Source organism: Heterodontus francisci, chromosome 17 (genome assembly GCF_036365525.1).
Source record: "Heterodontus francisci isolate sHetFra1 chromosome 17, sHetFra1.hap1, whole genome shotgun sequence".
NCBI classification, from domain to species: domain Eukaryota; kingdom Metazoa; phylum Chordata; class Chondrichthyes; order Heterodontiformes; family Heterodontidae; genus Heterodontus; species Heterodontus francisci.
The window spans coordinates 67930451-67949895 of NC_090387.1; the positions used below are offsets into that span (position 1 = coordinate 67930451).

Sequence of the window (19445 nt, forward strand, 5' to 3'; positions counted from 1 at the left end):
AATATAAAAAACCCTTGCAAAGTAGAAATGATACAAAATAACATGGAAAGATGCAAAGGGTCCCTCATGGATTTTGGCCTTTTATGCAAACTTTACCCCTGTAAGTTAGAAATACATACGCACAATTCACTCTTGACCACTTATTATTTATACATTCATGCATATCTCTATCATCAGTTTGGTGGTGTTAGATCCAGCCATTAATCTGTAGGTTAACACAGCAAATGGATGTCACATAAAGGATCAAAACAAGCCCATCAATAAAGCTTGCTTCAGTATTGATTCTCCACCACTAGGAAGCTTAATAAATATTGGATATCATATATACAAGCGATGCTGATTACATCTATGAGAAAATCAGCAGCTTCTCTTCCACTTTAACTCCTTGAGTCAAACTTCTTAAAATTAAGAGGTGAAAAGGATTCCTAATATCAGCATCTTCAATTTAATTGTACTTGCCTCAGTTCGCAGTGTTATTTTGAGATTTATTGAACAAGTCACAAGTTAGTAACAAAATGTTATTAATGGCAGGGGTAATGTCACTCCTCTCTCTCCCTTAGTCTAGATCTATGTGACACCTCACCTCCAATCATCATCAGAATGAAGAGTAATGCCAAGATGGTCCATCTAAGCTTCGAATAACATCAAAACGGAACCATCATTTGCCATTATTCATTGGCTTAATCTTCACTCCAGTAATATCTATCAGCTGAAGATAAATGATTGAAACGAATATCCACAATATGACTACGCAAGTTTTGAACCATGCATAAAAAAACCCCAAATCAGTTCATTCTAAGCAGACATTGGACTGAATTTTATAAGCCCTCCGCCGATTCTGCCCAAGTGGGCTGCATGCCAAAGAGCCGCCATGATTCCAAGCGACCTTTCGAGTCGGGTATGACTCTTCTCCAGAACTGGTCCAATTCGAAACATTAACTCTGCTTCTCTCTGCCCCGATGCTACCAGACCTGCTGAGTATTTCCAGCACTTCCTGTTTGTATTTCAGATTTTCAAGCATCCGCAGTATTTTGCTTTTATTTTCATTATACAATGTATATTCTACTTCATTGAGGAGAGGTTGTGTTAGTGTCTGAAATGTAGCACAAGGTATATTTTAACAGACTTAATGTCTTCCCCCATCCCATCGCTTACAGTAGTAGTGTAAACCCAATGAAGGAATCAACGTGTCATGGCAACTTCTAACCACAGCCGGCAATATCATGCTGGGCCTTCCCAACGTGAGGCCCGTGGCGGGCCTCTCCCGGAGGCATTTTCCCGTGCCCCTCGCCAGGACCCCCGCGTCGGGGAGGGCTGTAAAATCAAGCCCCCTGTGTTATAAAAAGATGCACAATCCACTTTCAACATGTTTCTCACTGATCAGAGGTATAAATGAGATGCTGGAATCCCTCAATTTTTGTTTAGAAGTGAACTTTGCTGCACTCCTTCTCCCCCATTACCTGTTCTGAGATTCGAGTTTCTGGGAATGGCTGAGACAGAAAACACAGCTGCTTTCTACAGAGATGTACAGACACCAACCGCCAATACAAAATACTTGTCTTTCAGGCTGCTAACGGAGGTTCCCAGGAGATCGATCCTTTGTTTCAGGAGACTCCAAACAATCCAGATGGGTTGGCAAACCTACTCAGCAGAGTCAATTAACATCAATTGTTGTGCACTCACTATCAGTGCAGCTGAAATTTTCCTACATTATAACAGTGACTACACTTCAATGGGATGGCCTGAGGTATGAAAGGTGCTATAAAAATGAAAGTTTTTTCTTTCACCAGTCATTGATGTCAATTGTGCCTTCACTATCAGTTCCACTAAAATCAGATTAGGCATCAAATCTGGGCCCTGCTTAAAACTGACTTGAGTTTATCTAAAAAGAACAATTAGAGCACGATATCCTCAGCAATTGTCCTGATTGTCTCCATAATTGCGGTGGAAGATTGGCGGAAACCTAAATTGATGCTATGTTACAACAGCTAATGAGAAACTTCTTGCTGCATTTATCCACAATTCTAAATTACTGTACCTGCATCATTTTGTAATCATATTATCTTGGCTTAATCAGTTAACCCGCACGTCTGAGTTGGAAGGTCGTGGGGTGAATCCCTACTCCAAGGACTGAAGCACATAATCTAGGGTGACACATCACTGCAGTACTGAGGTGGTGTTGCACTTTGGGAAGATGCTGCCTCTCGAGTGGGACATTATACAGAGCCCATACCTGACTGTTCAGGAGGATGTAAAAGATTACTGAAAGAAGACAGGAAGCTTTCCCAGTGTTCTGGCCAACATTTATCCCTCAATTCACACCACCAAAACAGATGAAATCACCATTTATCTGACAGCTGTTTGTGAGGCTGTGTTTGCCCGCAGAACAATACTTCCAAAGTAGTACGCTGGCTGTGAAGGATTTTGGGATGTCCTGAGGACAGGAGTTATGCTATATAAATGCAGGCTCTTTATTTTCTTTCTATCGGACGTACTTAGCAAAAGTTCTACTCAGATCATTGATTGGCCTGAATCAGTGAGTTGTCAGCTATTGTGACTTTTCAGCCACTTTATAGCATCACCTCGACTCAAATAAACCCATTAATTTCGCTGCCATTTCCCACTGCAAATTGGGAAACTCTATTGCCTTCGGCGTGCATTTCCAAACTGCAAGGAATAAAATCGAGATCCCAATCAACAGTAGAGGTGTTTTAATAACTAAAGCTTACCTGTTCCTTCCCCACCACTGTACAGGTAATGGAACTGTTTTACCATCAGTTACCTCTGTACAACTCTGTTCTGTAATTGGGGACAGTTGTTGGAAAAAACGGCATCTCACATGCAGATGTACAATTCTGCAGAAAGGTAATGACCCAACAACTTCCCCATCATTGCACAAACAAACAATTCTGAAATGATTCCATTATTTGCACAGAGAAGGGTAGAGGTCCTGGGGAGGGTGGGAATGAGGAGCAGGATGGGGGTGAAGGGGAAAGTAGGGGTGAGGGGGAGAGTGGAGGTGAGGAGGGTGGAGTGAAAAGGAGGGTGGGGGTGAGCAGGGTGGAATGAGGAGTGTATCAGCAGGGGATGGGGGTGAGGTGGAGGGTGGGTGTGAAGAGGAGGGGGTGAAGCGAAGGGTAAGAGTCGGCAGGGATAGGAGTGAGGAAAAGGGTGGAGTGAGGAGGAGGGTGGGAGTGAGGAGGAGAAGGGTGGGGTGTGGAGGAGGGTGGGAGTGAGGAGGAGGAGGGTGGGGTGTGGAGGAGGCTTGGCAAGAGGAGGAGGGTGGGCATGAGGAGGAGGGTGGGGGTCAGCAGGAATCTGGGGGTGAGCTAAAGGTCTTTCAAGCTGGTAGCCACCATGTTTTTTGGTTGCACAATGCACTCCCGTACTGTTCAAACAGTCTGCACTGTAAAGTAGCTGAACAGGAAGTGGACATCCTCATGAGCAGAACTGCTTATGTACTATAAAAGGCCCATTCCTCTCCTTCTGTAACCTTGGCAGTTCTAGTCTGCTCATTAATGAGGTTTAATGAAGCACCACAGAAAATTATTCATTCATTTTTCCTATATGAAGTTACAATACTTGTCTAGTCATAATTGCTCATTAAAAAGTTCAGATGGTTAAATCAAATCCTTTTAATTGGGTTCCGATAAAGAAAACTGTTCGTAACAACAAAGACAGCACGGAAATATGATTTTTTCATAACTGGCCAAGAACATTTAACATAATAAGAGTGTTTGACCTTTGACTTGGTTGATTTGATTCAAGAAACGATTCATTATATGGGATGAATTCTCTCATTGAGCTGCGCATCAAGCGATCATCTGTACTTAGGCACATTGCAAATAGAGTTGAACAAAATGCCTGCAGAACATGAGTAAACTATATTTAGACTCATCTTCTTTATCTACTGTGCATTCAATTAAATTTTAGATCTGGTACATAAAAAGCCGGTTACATAAAAGTATTTTTGCAGGGACAGAAGTTTGTCACTGTTATCTCTTGGCTACTTCGTCGAAATGCCCAGTCTCTTTGACCAGGCTTTTGGTTGTCCCTTTTAATCTTTCCTTCTTTGGTTTGGGCTATATTTCTTCTAATGCCTCTATGAAGTGCCTTGTGACATGTTTTGACATTAAGAATGCTATATAAACGTGTTGCCATCAGGCATGAGCCCATCCATTGAGTGGACTATTGAACAGTGAGCATGTGTCAACAGAGTTGAATCCAATCCAGTCTGGCAGTGGTGTCTGCCATGTGTACATGCATACAATTTCTAGGGTGACTGGATAGTAATCCATGTTCTTGGGACAGTGCAAAAGAACCATGACCCTGATCACCAATATCAGTGGACTGAGGGATGGGGAGATAGGGGTTCCTTCACTTCTGAAGAAGCAATTGTGAAGTGCTGTCAGAGGTATACAGGATAGAACATGGCATAGAAAAGGTACAGCCAGAAAATCACTTCAAACAACACCTAGACAGCAGGACAAGAAAGCACAGTCTCAAACTAGTAAAAGGATACTTAGCATTGATGCCACATTACAGGATTGCAGGCTTCCCCATGATGCAGGGTGCCACTGACTCCACACATATTGCTTTGCGGGGCATCACATGCCAACGCTGAGATGTACCAGAATCAGCTGGTCTGTGACCAAAGGCAGTGAATCATGCAGGAGATTATCTGGTGTCCTGGTAGAAATCATGATGCCTTCAGTCTGAGGCTGCCCACTGTGCCATCTGTATTTAAGCCACCATGACAAACAATAGGCTGGCTTCCGGGCGACAAGGACTATATGCTGCTGAAATGGTTCATGACTCCGGTGCGCAACCCATGCACACCTGGGCAGCAAGTATACAATGAGAGCCATGCTGGCACATGAAATAGCATGCAGAAACAACGCTTCCGTTGCCTGGACTATTGTGGAGAAGACCTGCAGTACTCGGCAGAGTGAGTGTCAAGATTTGTGGTGGTTTGCTTCATGCTGCATAACCTCACCAACATGAGGGCACAGCCCTTTCCACCAACTATAAGGTGAGAAGCTGAGGAGAAGGAGCATGAGGAGGAGGAGGAAGAAGAGGAGGGGGAAGAGAAAGGGGGAAGGGCACCTTCCTGCCTGGGCTGGTCGTAAAGAATTTAATCGAGTGCGATACCGGTAATGCAACTCCAATTGACTATTCAGCAACAGTCCCACACCTTACCTCCCCCTCTGTGACAGACCATCACAGTGTTCACTTGGCCACAATACAAAAATAAAATCCAACACAAAGTAAACATTCCAAAGACTGAGCTTTCACTGCAGCATTCAAACGTTGGGAGGCTGCTGCTTGTGCTGCAATGGAAGCTGTAACATCAGGCATCAGATGTAGCATCATGTTTGGCCCAAGTGTACGAAAGGATTGGCCAGCACTTCCAGGCTGGAAAGGATGGGCTTCACCCTCTGCGCAAAACCCTGTGCCAAGTAGATGCTGGACTCCTCCATGCTCCTTGAGATTGACTGCAGGCTTCTCAATGCACCAAGTATTTTGCTGTGCATACCCATCTTCTTCTTCTGTAGGCCACCCATTGAAGTCCTCATCTGAGTCCTCTGCAGCAGAACCCGTGTGCCACATTGCCCTCTGGCAGGCTGGTACCTATGCGATCTTTGCCCCCTGCCCTGGCTACAGTCCACTTGCGCCCTATGTCTCACCACTAGCAGATGATGCCTTTATGCAATCCTCTAAGATAAATGCAGGGTCAAGTCTCTGAGCTGGTGGCTGAGGGTGTGAAATTGAGTGACAATGCATCTTCATCATCACTGTTGTCTTGCTGTTCCTCCACTACCTGGGTAACTGAAAGCAGAAAGACACAAGGGTCGAGTGGTGGTGAGGGGAGGGGTGGAAAGCAAGAGGTGCAGCTTGTAAATCAGAGAGATTGTGGGCTGAGGAGGAAGTGGAATGTGAGAAGGAGGATTAGTTGTGAGAATGGTTTAAGCTCTGCTGCTGGCCCCAGCCTTCACAATGGACATTCCAATAATGGCCAGTACTGTCTCCTCCATGGAACATGAAGGCAGACTTGTTCCTCAAGGGTAGCCCCCTGCAGCCTCTGATTACATGCCAACTTCTCCTGCAAGAGAGGAGGAAGTGTGTCAATGAGTGTGGTGCAAAAGGTTTGGGTGAGGTGGCTGTCATGTTTGAATAGCTGGCAGTATGTGTAAGCTGTGCGATGTGAGTGTGAGGCTTGCAGCAGTGTTGTATGTGTGAGGGTTTGGTGAAGCATATGAATGTCAGGTATGAGTCCTGATTGATAGATATTGTTGCTCGATGAGGGATGGGAGTGTGGTGAATTAAGCAGTGGCTGAAGTTAGTGCTGCAGTTGGTAGGATATGGCATTTGAAGATGCATTTACTGACCTTAATAACTCATATGAGGTCACTGACCTTCTTGCTGCACTGTATCCAGGTTTGGGGCTTGACTCCTGGCATTGACCTCTACGGTTATCTGCTTGCACTGCCTTTTGAGTCTGTATCTGGCAGACCTCCTAACCCCTTGTGGATACAGGACATCTCTCTTACTTTCCACCAAGGCCTTCACCAAGGCCTCCAGTGCAGTGTCCAAAAACTTTGGAGCCTGTTCTCTCCCATGTTGATTCACTCCTTGCACGACTGCCAGCATCTGCTCCAGCCTCAATACATCTTCCCTTTAAGAGCAGCAGACTAGCTTTAAGCAGTGCAGGGCAGTTTTAACTGGTGCTAGTAAGTTATGATTTTGGGCCCCCTGCTGATGTGTACAGCCAATCAAGAGCGCAGTTGGCACTGACTGCACACAGAAATCATTATAATGAGCAGGCAGCACAAGGTTGGAATACTGCCTACATTACAATCAACAGGCATGGGTTAATTGTGCATCATGATCCCTTTGCCCATTTTCGGGGCTATCCAATTTAGCCCCTGCATAGGTTGTCAAATGCGTGTTTTGCCCATATGTTTAAAACTCCCAGAAAATTCTATTCATTAGTGAAATTATTAAGCATGATATGAGCGAGTTAGCAATAAGACAGCTTGCTAGATATTGCAATTCCTGTAGGCAGCTCCATTGAACTGTAAACCAACCAGATGTGACATGACAATCCTTGCCCACGAAAGCACAGATTAACCACATGATGGGATCAGACAATCTCAGTCACTGTTGTTTTCATTCTTTTTTAGGGAGAGAGGAACATTTCACTTAAATTACCTACTGATTTTGTTTTGTAATACGTAACCCTTTACTGTAACCTCTTTGATTAACTAAGTAACTAAGTAAAGTTTATATAAGTTTATAAACCATATGTTACGACCACTCCTGTCAAAGCCCCCAATCAAAATGTACGATTCTGATTGTGGTGGGACCAACGCACTGTTAATTCAATCCTGTCATTCCACAGATCGGCTAACATATCATTTAAAAACTTTCCAAATTAAAGAAAGACCAAGCCTAATTGTACCATCTATTAAACCCGAATGAGGCTAACCAAACCAGGTGTCTTTAAATCAACAAATTAACTCTTTAATTAGAAGAACTAAATTCTTTATGAAGATATAAACAACATTTAAAATAGAAAAAAATAAGAGTCCTTGCAAATTTACAGTCCAATGCTGCTTGAAGTCCTCACAGGATGTTGCTCGAAGTCCTTGCAGCCGTCCGATGGGGAAAAAGTTCTTCCACGTAGAACAGTCCATAGCCTAACTTCAGCAGTAGGTGATGCTTCCTTCTTCAGCAATGAATTTCAACAATTAACAACTTGCGAACACTTTCGATAGAATCAATCTGACTTTAGAGTTTTTGAGGGATAAAAGATTGTCACGGTCTAACTTCCCTTTCTTCAATTTAAATTACCAGAGATCTCTGTCGTGGCTTGATGTTTTAGAATTTTGAGAGATAATAATTAAACAGACTAAAATCCGATTCCTTCAGTTTAAATGGTAGAGAGCTCTTTTTCAGGTGTGCTCATCACAGTTGTGTCCTCTGTGTCTGTGTGTTAGGACAAACTGTCTTACTAACTGCCAGTTCAAACTGAATTGTAACAAATGTATCGCATCAGGCTCACTCCCAGTGGCTGTTTCCATGGTATCGAGAATGCACCCTTTGAATCGCAGTCTCCAAATGGCTGTTTCTAAGGAAACAAAAATGGACCTTCCTATAACTCCTAAGGCTTGCCGGCTCTTAAAGCAATACTGATCCCTTGCAGGCCTTAAAGGCAAACCGCATATTCCGATAAAAAAACTACAGGACCAACCATGACACCATATAACATTCCTGCTCTGTGACATAACCTTCATTGGAGCATGCTTCTTTTTGGCTTTTAAAGACAGTAACATGTGACAGGTTTAAAGCACTGTGTTACAGGCAGAATTCTGGCATGTCTGCTGAACTCTGGCAGGAACAACTGGATTTCACCTCCATTATGGCTCTTCAGGTTTTCTTTCTCTAAGTTATTGCTCAACCTGCTCGCATCTTCTGTGTTCACTTCAGATTTCTAGCATTCATTGTTCTTTCAATCTCCTTGGTTATTTCACATTGTGGAGTTCCATAGCAACTCAATACCAGTTCCCCAATGAAATAATCAGCGCTTGCTATTTATGCAAAAGGTTATTCCTTTCACTTTCTTCAAGCACAGTGCAAAAAGAATTGGAAAAACACATGGATTCTTACATCACCAACAACTCTAATGAGAAGTTTAACTTTTAAAAGAGTATATATAAAAAATATATAAATTGGCTCAGATTAATGGCAAAACTGTCAGTGTTCGCCCTCAATACTCCACTGAAACTGACAGCAAATTCTGGAGTCCACAAATGTGTAGAATAACATGGAAATCCAGAAGTTACTGTCAGTGATTCCAGGCTTCTCCAGAGGCACCCCCCAGACTGCAATCAATTGGAAATCAATTGAATTTATGAGAACTTCCACTATTATACTGTTAGTCTCACTGTAAAAAACCCTTGACAACATTACACCTTGTTGAATGAGGTGTAACTGGGTTTTTAACAGTATACTGACTTCATAATTACTGCTAAGCACCCTCACTAGCCCTGAAAAACTAATTTTATATTTGTGGAATGCAAATTTCTCCATTATGATAAAAAGCCCCACATATTTTTAAAATCATTTCTTTAAAAATTGTTTATAGTGGTATTTTAGCTTTGGTCTAAATCCAATCATAATAATTTATTTCTCTATCTGAAAAGTTAAAGTAAAATGAAGGGTAGAGCATCTTTAACTTCCTGGTTTGCTATGTGTGAGAATACTTCAATCTGATTGGCTGCTTACCCTGCTTGCTGACATCACTGCTGCTACATGCCTGGAGATCCCCTTGACTGCTGTCAGGAAAGGGAAAAACTGTGCCACAAACATGGCTAGATTGTTGTGGGCCGCTTTCTTTAAGGTCAGTGGTGAGCACCCTTGCTTCACCGCTGACTGCAAAATCTAGCCCATTATATACATAATATAGACACTTATGTACACATGCCACTGACACCCAGGCTCATAATAGGAATACCAGAGTACAACCCTATTTTTGAATGGCATTGGCTTACATCAAAGTGGTATGTTGCACTAAGGGACCTGCTGTACTATATGACAAACAGATGCAGAATGCATTAGCAATGTGTAGAAAGACTGCTGCCAATTAGCTTGAGTGAAGTTAGCACACGTTTACTTTCTAGGGCAGTTATATCTTTATCTGATAACAAAAGAAATACTGCATCACTGCATTATCTTTCAGCTTCCAGTCACTCTAATGGAGCATCAATCACACAAGTACAGTCACTGCTAAATGTGACTTCAGCAGAACAGTGTCACTTCAGAATGCATTAGCAAATCTGAAAATAAAGACCTCTATTCATTCCGGATATTTTGAGAGGAATAAGACATATTTAAAATAGAAGGGTTTGAAAATCCCAGATGTAAGAAAGTTATAGGCAAAATATATCTTTTGCACAGAACTCAGAACCAAGCAGCAATAAGAAATATACATCTCCGCAATATACATTTCCTCTTTGGGTTTTTGTACTAATTTAAAAACAATTCATTCCGCAGTTGTGGGCATCGTTGGCAAGGGTTAGTATTTATTGTGTATCCCTAGTTGCCCTGAGAATGTGGCTGTAGGCCTTCATTTTGAACCACTATGTGTTGCTGTTTGATACAACTCCATTCAGAGGGCAATTAAGAGGCAATCAAGCCACTCTGGGACGAGACTCACATATAAGCAGATTAGTTCAGTTTGATTGCGTTCCCTCCCCAACCCCCACATTGATTTCCCAATATATCTTTCAGCAAATATTTGTGGGCAGGAACCTTTTAAGATGGGGCAATGGGGAAGATTTCTCAATTGCAAAACTGTTGATGGACCACTATAGTTTTAAAGCTGCAAATTTAAAATACCCCAGGGCTTCCAAATGATACTAAACAGTCCTAAAATCCATCAGGAACATTAGAATATAAAGGACTGGAAAAAATTATATTCATCTATCAGGCCAACCCATAATTACAAAAATAGTTAAATGGTATTTGCATCATTATCCATTTGACTAACAGCTCATGTCTCCTGAATGTCCCTAATTATTGCAAAATGGAAAGGTTTCTGGGCATGAAGTAATTTTCCACATGGTCTATGGTTTGAGTCCACTTGAGTTCAGCTTTTAATGTTCCAGACTAGGTCATGCAGTTAACATCATGCCCACAAGGGCAGAGATTGTGAGCTTCTCTATAGTGGAGACAGCTACCCCTGGGAGAACAGCAAAACCCACCTTACAGCAGCTCCCCCAGTCTACAGAGGGTTCTATGCTTGCTCTATCTCTATTAGTGGCATGGAAAAGAGAGAGGGAGTGGGAAGTCGGGGGGACGGTGGGGCGGTTAGTCCATTAACAGCCAGACTTTATTAAAAGCAGTTCAAGGGGAGAGGGCATCTTTCTTACACTGTTATATCTCAGGAGTCAACTGAATGCTCATCAAACCCCTAAAATGGGGATGTATGCAGTATAGGCCTTTCTTTCCAGTTGGTCAGAACTGCTCTCCTGCTACAGTCTGAATTAAAAATGGACTAATTTCATGGAATTGTACAGCATGGAAAGAGGTCATTCAGCAAATTGGGCCCCATTGACAGAAGCTGTTCAATTAGTTCCAATCTCCTGCTCTTTCCCCATAGCACTGCAAAAGATTTATTTTCAAGTATATATCGATTTGCTTTTGAAATTTATTTTACTAATATTGTTTCCCTTTCAGAAAGGGAGTAATGTAGAGGTCAGCAGAGTACAGTTTCTCCTATAAATGTCTGTAAGTGATATCAGAGCTTGAAGGAAGCCTGGATTGAGGGATGATATTTTAAAATAAGTGATTTTCCTCAAGTTATTAAGCACCTTACCCAGGTACCAGGGGCCTCCTGAACTTTACCAACATCACCACATCCCTTTCCAAGCTTTGAACAAGTGCCAGTGAGCTATCCAACTATAGGGGCGGTGACATTTCGTCTGCTATAGGACACATACTCCAACTGTGGCCTAACTAAAGCTGTACGGAAGTTCCACATCACCTCCTTAATTTTGTAACTTAAGGCATTAGATGCAAAACACAAAACTATTCCTACTTAATTGTCTTGGGATTTTCTTTTTACTGGACAAATTCATGAAATGACTGTAAACTGATAAACTACTGCTTCAATTATTAGACCCCTGGCATGTCCAAGGAAGTTCCTGTTTCCCTGATCATTTTCAGTCTACACCCAACGACACTGAAAATAACCTTCAATTGCTGTAATAAAGCTGCACCAGACATTCAGGTTCACTAAGGAGACTATTAAACCCTGAACCACAATTATAGAGTCCCCCTGACGCTCCCTCACGCCACATGGAGTAGTGATGAATTTGCATTAATGATACGCTCATAGAGCACTGCTCTGTTCAAGGGTTTCTGATAGACTGCCCCTGTTTTCTCGCACTTACCGCTGCTACTTGCTGCTGGATAGCTTGGCTGGCAAACCGTGCCACGTGATTTATTATTGGCGAAAAGTTGGTGGGTCCATAAAATCGAATGTGGGGTAGACAGGCAGTGTATGCTTGCACGATGCCTTCTACACCTACAGTAAGAGGAAACCGTGAGATTAGAGCTCAATGCATATATTTTACGTCTGCACTCAGTCAACAACAGTACCTCAGTGCTGGGCTTGTACCAGAGTATTAACCCACACATCTGTAGTTTTAACACGAATTCCTTTATACATTTACCCTGATTTACTACAGCCCCAATTGAAGGTGGTGTTTGCGGGGCACCATGGTTGTGCTACTTGACCAGTAACCCTAAGACCTGAACTAATAATCCAGAGAATGCAATTTCAAGCCCCACCAGAATAGTTTGTGGATTTGAAATTAGCTTAAAAAAAATCTGAAAATGAAAAGCTGGCACCTGTAAAAGTTACTATTTAGCTGTCAGTTTGTCATAAAAACCCAACTGCTTCATTAATGTCCTTTAGGGACTGAAACTTGGCATCTTTACCTAGTTTGTTCCATATGTGACTTCAGTCACACACCAAGGTAAATGCCCTTTGAAGTGGCCTAGCCAAGCATTCAGTTTTATCAAGCTGCTACCAACACTTCAATAGAGTGTCCCATAAACACCTTCTCAGGAAAACTAGGATGGGCAATAAATGCCAGCGATGCCCATGTCCCCAGAATGAATTTTAAAAAGTCAGAAATTCTGCTCTAATCAGGGATCCCATGTGCTTTGCAGTAAGTACATTATCATAAAAAATGTTTGGTAAATGTTTACTCCCAGAGGGAGTAGAGTCACTTGTGACTTTCATTTTAAGAATGTCATGTGACATGCTTCAATGTGATTTACATCGTCAGTTCACAAGACTGCAAACTGAGAGGCCTTGTGGTTCTCAGGTAAGGAAGCCTAACTCCACTGTTTTAATTTGACAAAAGCTCCCCCTCCAATAGCTCAAATCTTAAGTCACTCACACAAGTGCATTTTTTTTTGCAATTCAGGGTTTTCTTTTAAAGAAATCAGACTCAGCCCAGTCTAAGTTTGGATCTCTGTCAGAGTCCACTTGCACTCTCTTATATAGTATAAATTTGTTGCTTCCCTTACGTTGGTATTCTTGCAAATTGTCCTGATGAGTTCAAGACGAAAAGCTTCAATAAAATGTCTCTGTTTTCAGGAAGCAAGATACTTCCACATGCTCAGATTGCAGGATCTATGAGGTCCATATATTAATGTACAAAATGCTTCTCCCATTAGCTGTTAAGCATGTGAGGTTAATGTTCAATCAAAGCTGCAATACGCCATTAAACAGTTTGAGGATGGACTATAAACAAGCCATAAAATCTCTCAGTGTGAACATGGAAGGAGTAAGCATTTCTCACTGAATCATAGAAGGTAATACCACCTGGTCCTTGCTGATCGGAGCTTTTGATGAAGCAGATGGTTCGACATGGTTATTTTCAATCAATTCTTCCTCCTCATTGGGTCCCTTCTCTGTCCCTTTGGACAATATTCCCTGACAGAGAATTTGGACAATGGATTTCTTTTCAAATGCCATTACAGGTGTGAAGACTTGTGTGAGAGCAGCCACGGTTCCTCACATGTCTTTCTGCATGGAGAATTGGACATTCTAATGGCATTGTGCAGATTGTGCAGGGATGAGCAATTGGCAAAACCATAACAGTTCAATGGAGCAGCAAATTCCTGAGTCATAGTGCCATCCCCAGACTTCTACAAAACTATCCTTCTTATCAAGTGCATATTCATCAGAGTATGATACAAAATGTTTTTAGAATAAGTACAAAAATGCAAATATTGTTTTTTCTCCAAGCTCAGAGTTACAGGGCACAAAATACTCCTCGTTGAGAATTGGAAGATGGAGATGGAAGGGGAGAGCAAGAAGAATTTGAAACTTAATTAATGAAAGCTAAAGAAGTTCTTAACTTTCCATTTTAAATTAGTTTTTAAAAAATTATTTTTTGAGGTTTCATGCACGACACCCGTTCCCTGACTGAAAGGCCAGGTGGGCAATATACTCCTAGGTTCCTGTTGATGCTATTTTAAAGGTAAACACCAGGAGCAGTACCAGAATGGCCACTTATAGCCAGGAGTCGGCAATGTGTCCGTAGACGGACACTGGTGTCCATGGTAAACAATTTTGGGGTCCGTGACTGGTAATTTCAGGGATGGGAAATTTCCCATTGGCTTCTTCAGATTGGCTTTTTAAAAAATCACGTGCCAGTTTCACAGCTGACAGATGACACGTGCTGGGAGCGGGAACAGCAGTTTCTGAATTTCGGATAGCTTCGGGGTTTTCCGATTATTTTTTAAAGCCCGTTGGAAAACATGAACCTGTCCAAAGTTCAGAAACTGCTGTCCCTGCTCCCAGCAACGGTCAGAGAGAAATCGAGAGGAGGAGAGAGAGAGAGTGGGGGAGAAAGAGAGGCTTGGGGTAGAGAACAGGGAGACAGAGAAGGGGGTACAGGGACAAAGAGGGGGGTAAACAAAGAGGTGGGGGACAGAGAGAGAGAGAGGTGGGGGGACAGAAAGAGAGAGAGGTGGGGGACAGAGAGACATAGGACAGAGAGAGCGGGTGGAGGACAGAGAAAGAGAGGTGAACAGAGACAGAGAGAGATGGGGGGACAGAGAGAAAGAGAGAGATGGGGGGACAGAGAGCGAGATGGGGGACAGAGAGGTTGGGGGGGGACAGAGAGAAGAAGAGGTGGGGGGACAGAGAGACAGAGAGAGGGGAGACAGAGAGAGGGGACAGATAGAGGGGGGAACAGAGAGGGAGATAATGGCACGGGGGTGGTGACATAGAGGGGGGGCTGACACGGGGGAAACAATGCAGAAAGGGGAGGGAGCAACACAAAGATGGGGGCAACACTGGAGGGGATATCACAGAGAGGGGGCAACACAGGGCAGGGACACAGAGGGGAGACACAGAGAAGGAGGAGGGAGAGAGAGCAATCAAAATCACTCCTGACAGATGGACATCTATCCGGAATATTCTGCATCACTACACAAGTGTGTGGGCAGACATTGGCTACTTGTGCAAGCAAAAAAAATGCCAGGTACCTCACTAAATCAATGTCCAACATAATGACAAGAAAGTAAGTCAATGAATTAGTCTTCTCATTTAAAGATTCTTCACAAAAATGCTCATTTGTTGTTTTGATTAATAGATACATTTTTAATCCCTTTATCTTTCCAAAATTGTCTCACTGGCCCCCTATGTAAGACAAAAATTGTAATGTGCCCCCCCCCCCCCCATGCAATAAGGTTGGACACCCTTGCTCCAAGCCTTTAATCTTGTGTTTTAAAATAACTTAGCTGATAAATTATTTTACAACACAAGTTTAAAGGCTTGTGTTATGTAAACTCATTTTAAAATAGCAAAAGTCACAGGGATTTTCTTGATTTCTATGCTCTGGCACACTTCACTTTCACTTGGGACACAAACTCAATGACATGTTGAAAGTTACTGGACTTTTATTTCTATTTACGACCAAAGTGGGAGGAGTGCACTATCTTTTCTAGTTTCACTTCTCCACATGTCACAACATATATTTAAATGTTTACCCAGTTGGTCAATCATATGCTCTACTCTTTATCCCAGAATAGAATACACCAACCAGGTTTCTTTAATAAATAGCAAAATTATCCATTTATTATATCTAGCAATGAAGCAAAGCATTAATACACAGATTGAAATATGAAAGTTCCCATTTAAATACCTCAACACACACACTCGCATACACACGTACTGGTTAACAGAAAAATAAAGAAATTCTCTCTGCAGAAATCTTTTCCAAAAAAAAGCAAAAAACAGAAAATGAATACTTTGGCCAAATATTTGGTAATTATTGAAGAAAACAGATGAGATATGTTGTGTCCCAAAATGGCATACAGTCTGGCATCCGAGTACATGTAGACAGGTCACTGGGATCTTTTCTGGAGCAGTTCTTTTTAGGCGGCATCGAGAATTAATCTGACAGGCCTTCCAGGAGCATCTCAGGAGAAATGCGGCATCAAGGGTTTTAGCTCTCACACACACTGATCTGCCAGGTCTTTTCAGAGAAGTGAAGAAAGCGATGAGCTGGGTGTTTCTCTCCTGCAGGCTGACCTCCAACAAATTCGAAACAGTATTCAAAAATGAAACCCACTCCTGAGCACCATAAATCTTGACATGTCACTTCTCTTGTAAATATCTTCCCCAAGTCTCCAAGGTTTCTGTTGTTTATTGAGCTTAAGGCATGTGACTTCCAGGAAAGGTTGTTTTCAAACAATACCTCTCAGTGACCCTTGGAAAAACTTATCCATGGAATATTTTTAGTTTTAAACACAAGTCCTCAAAGAAAAATGTAAAAAATGGAAGCACTTTCACAACACTATATAAATGTCACAATTTTGCTGCTATCCATTTGGAATCACATTGTTCTAGAACTTGTCCTAAAGGGAAAACAGGCAAGAAAATCCAAGGAATTTCAAGAAGGCAGCACTGTAAATTCCTCATGAATACAAGAGTATGGTATATTAGGCTGAGTGATATTGGTGGAAACAGGATGCCGCTGACCCATATACAATAGTTAGTAAATACAATATAATGGATAGCTTTAATAAACCTTAATCTATGATGAACTGTCTACAATTCCTTAACAAAATCCATGCTGCACTTGCAGTTCTAAAAACTGTTGGGGACGACATAATAAAAATTTATTATGTTTCAATGACCATGTTAGAAACAGCTATTAATTGATTTTGTTTTGCTGTGAATTGGATTAAAGGACACATTTTACAAGTATATCAAAGATCAGTAACTGCAATGTGTATCATTTATTATCCAGTTTGAGTGTAGATAACTTGAGTGGTCATTTGAAAGTTTTTTGTATTATATAATTACATTATGTTATAAGTGCACCTTTGCTAACAGGTAAGAGATTTGGCTTAGACGTAAATTGGTTAGTCTGGAGTACAATCTTACAGATAGTGACTAAACATTTTGTAATTGAATAATACATGCAGTAACAACCACTCAATGTTTTGCAGAAAAGCTTTTTGTTAATAATTACCTTGTTAGAACTGAATTGGAATCAACAATGATAGACTGAATTTAAGAGAATCGTTTTATTGGAGGAATGGAAGGGTAAGCTTTATTTGTAATTTTCTTTATCTAATTTTGTCACTAACTTTGGCGAGCAAATGACATTTTGTCCATGAGAGATTCTGTTGTTTCTGTATTTTAGAATCCAGGACCTGGTTTAACAGCCTGTCAAGATGAATAAACTAGTCATGGCTACCTACCGTTAATCTCTCTGTCCCTCCTGTCCCACTCTGCTTTTGTGTTTAACATGATTCTTGTGAAATACTATCCGCTCCATTCTGTAAAATTCTCCTGATCTGGAGATCACTGCCCTTTTGTTGGCTGCCCTGTCTTCAGACACATATTACAAGCAGGTGGAGCAGCTGCACAAACAGTGACCATGGGTTAAATTGTCTTGTGAAAACAGCAGTGTGAGAAATGGTCTGTCTTCCTATTGCTGATTTTTCTACTGCCTCACCTCAATAACTACAATAACAATCCTCTCCCTGAGTTTCATGGTTTATTGGGTGAATTTGCACTCCTGACACAGTGTGAATCCACAGAGGTCATCCAATAAGGTCCATCTACCACCCTGTGACATGGTGTAGCTAGCTCTTCTCTGTCAACAAAAGAAATTTGCATTGGCATTGCATACTATCTTGCTTGCTAGCTAGCTGATAGAGTTGTGCTGCTATCCATTGATGTTTGTATGCATGCTACTTTACTTATCAGAGTGTTTCCTAACAACGAGCATGTGCAGAGCGACCGCCAATGTCATCAGTGTGTCCAAACATTTGCCAGCTTGTCAGTATGAATCTGTGCATGTGCGCACCAACATCATCACGCAATGACGCCAGACCTAATGACATCCGAGTGTTGCCTTACCCCTCAATGGCAGCAATCGCTGCCTCCATTCTCCCCACCAGTACCCCGCTTTGGCAGCTCGCTTCCTGACTGCCTTGTGACTTCCTCCCCCCACCCCTTGACCAATTCCCCCCTCAGCCAGTTGCTCGTCGCCTCTCTGCTTCCCCCCCCTCCCCAGCCACTCACTCCCTGCTCCTACTGCAACCCCCCTCCCCCGGTCGCTCACTCCCCGTCTCGCTGCTTCCCCGCCTCAGCCTATCGCTCCCCACAACGCGGCCTGGAGAAGCGGTGGGGAACGAGCCACCAACGGTGGAATGAGCAGCCTCGGGGTGACAGGGCGACGTGGGGAGTGAGCCGCTGAGAGGGGGGAGGCAGCGAGGCCAGGAGTGAGCGGCCGAAGGGAGGCAGTGGTGAGGCGGGGAGTGAGTGGCCGAGGGGAGGCAGCAGTGAGGCAGGGAGGGAGCGGCCAAGGGCAAGCAACGGGGAGGCGGGGAGCGCGTGGCTGAAGGGAGGCAGTGGTGAGGCAGGGAGCGAGTGGCAGAGGGGAGGCAACAGTGAGGCAGGGAGTGAGCGGCGAGCCGATGGGCGTTGGAAGGGGCGGCAAAGTGAAGCAGCGATGGCAGGAGGGAGCAGGGTACTATTGGGGATGGGATGGAGGTGGTGATCACAGCCATTGAAGGGGTTTGGGTTTAATTTATTTTTTGTGACAAATTGAGCAGTGGCTTCTTTATTACTGGCAGCTGCCTGAGATGTCACAGGCATTTGCGCATGTGCCAGTACTGCGCCACCTAATGGTTGTGTTGTCGGAAAACACAGCCTTTAATTATCGGGAGAAATGTGTTTTAAATCGAACTGTGCTTTGATGGCATCAGATTGGCTATACACTTTATATACAGATTAATTGCCCCCATTTCTGTGGCATGACCAATAATTTTGTCAAATGTCTGTGATGCAACATGTCACTGCCTATCCCTGTGTATGTCCCACCTAGACATGCCGAGTGAGATCAAGGGCTTGCTGTGTTGAGGAAGTTGCACATGTTGGTAAACCAATACACTGTACCATATGAGCACCTCCCTAGAATGGAAAAGCCATCTTAAGAATCTACTTCCAGTCAACATTGTGACTATTATATCATTTCTAGAGACCTTGATCAGGATCAACGCATTCATGATTTAAAACTAAGTGCAAAAACTTTCAGCTGCAGTAATACAAACAATTTTTTAAAAATGGGAGCAGTTTGTCTGGATTATTAAAGCATTGTTTTTTTTATATAAATTGCACTACACCACAGACAATCTCTTTGTAAAGCAAAGACAGCTGCTGCCCAGGTATAATTTCACAAGAGCAATGCCTTCAGAGAGTAACATTAGCAGTAACCAGCAGAATTGGGGGATTTAAGTAGGCTATATCATTGCATTGATCACTGCTCATTACCTGGAGCTGGAAGAATCCAAATGCCACTAACAGAAAAGAACACAAAGTACAAGGAGATAGATGC

The 19445-nt window shown here is 42.6% G+C and overlaps 1 protein-coding gene across 7 annotated transcripts in view; it reads right to left on the reverse strand.

Annotated features, from left to right (window-relative positions):
- cpne2 (copine II) overlaps positions 1-19445 on the reverse strand; it is a 341237-nt gene that overhangs the window by 94844 nt on the left and 226948 nt on the right. For 3 of the 7 annotated variants that reach the window (XM_068049584.1, XM_068049585.1, XM_068049586.1), the window contains one exon: positions 11958-12091. The exons of 2 other annotated variants lie outside the window; for them this stretch is intronic. In XM_068049584.1, coding sequence (XP_067905685.1) covers positions 11958-12091 — 134 coding nt within the window. Of the gene's footprint in view, positions 1-7599; positions 7727-7756; positions 8132-11957; positions 12092-19445 lie in introns of those variants that run through there. 2 more of the 7 variants (XM_068049589.1, XM_068049590.1) reach the window with 2 other exon arrangements.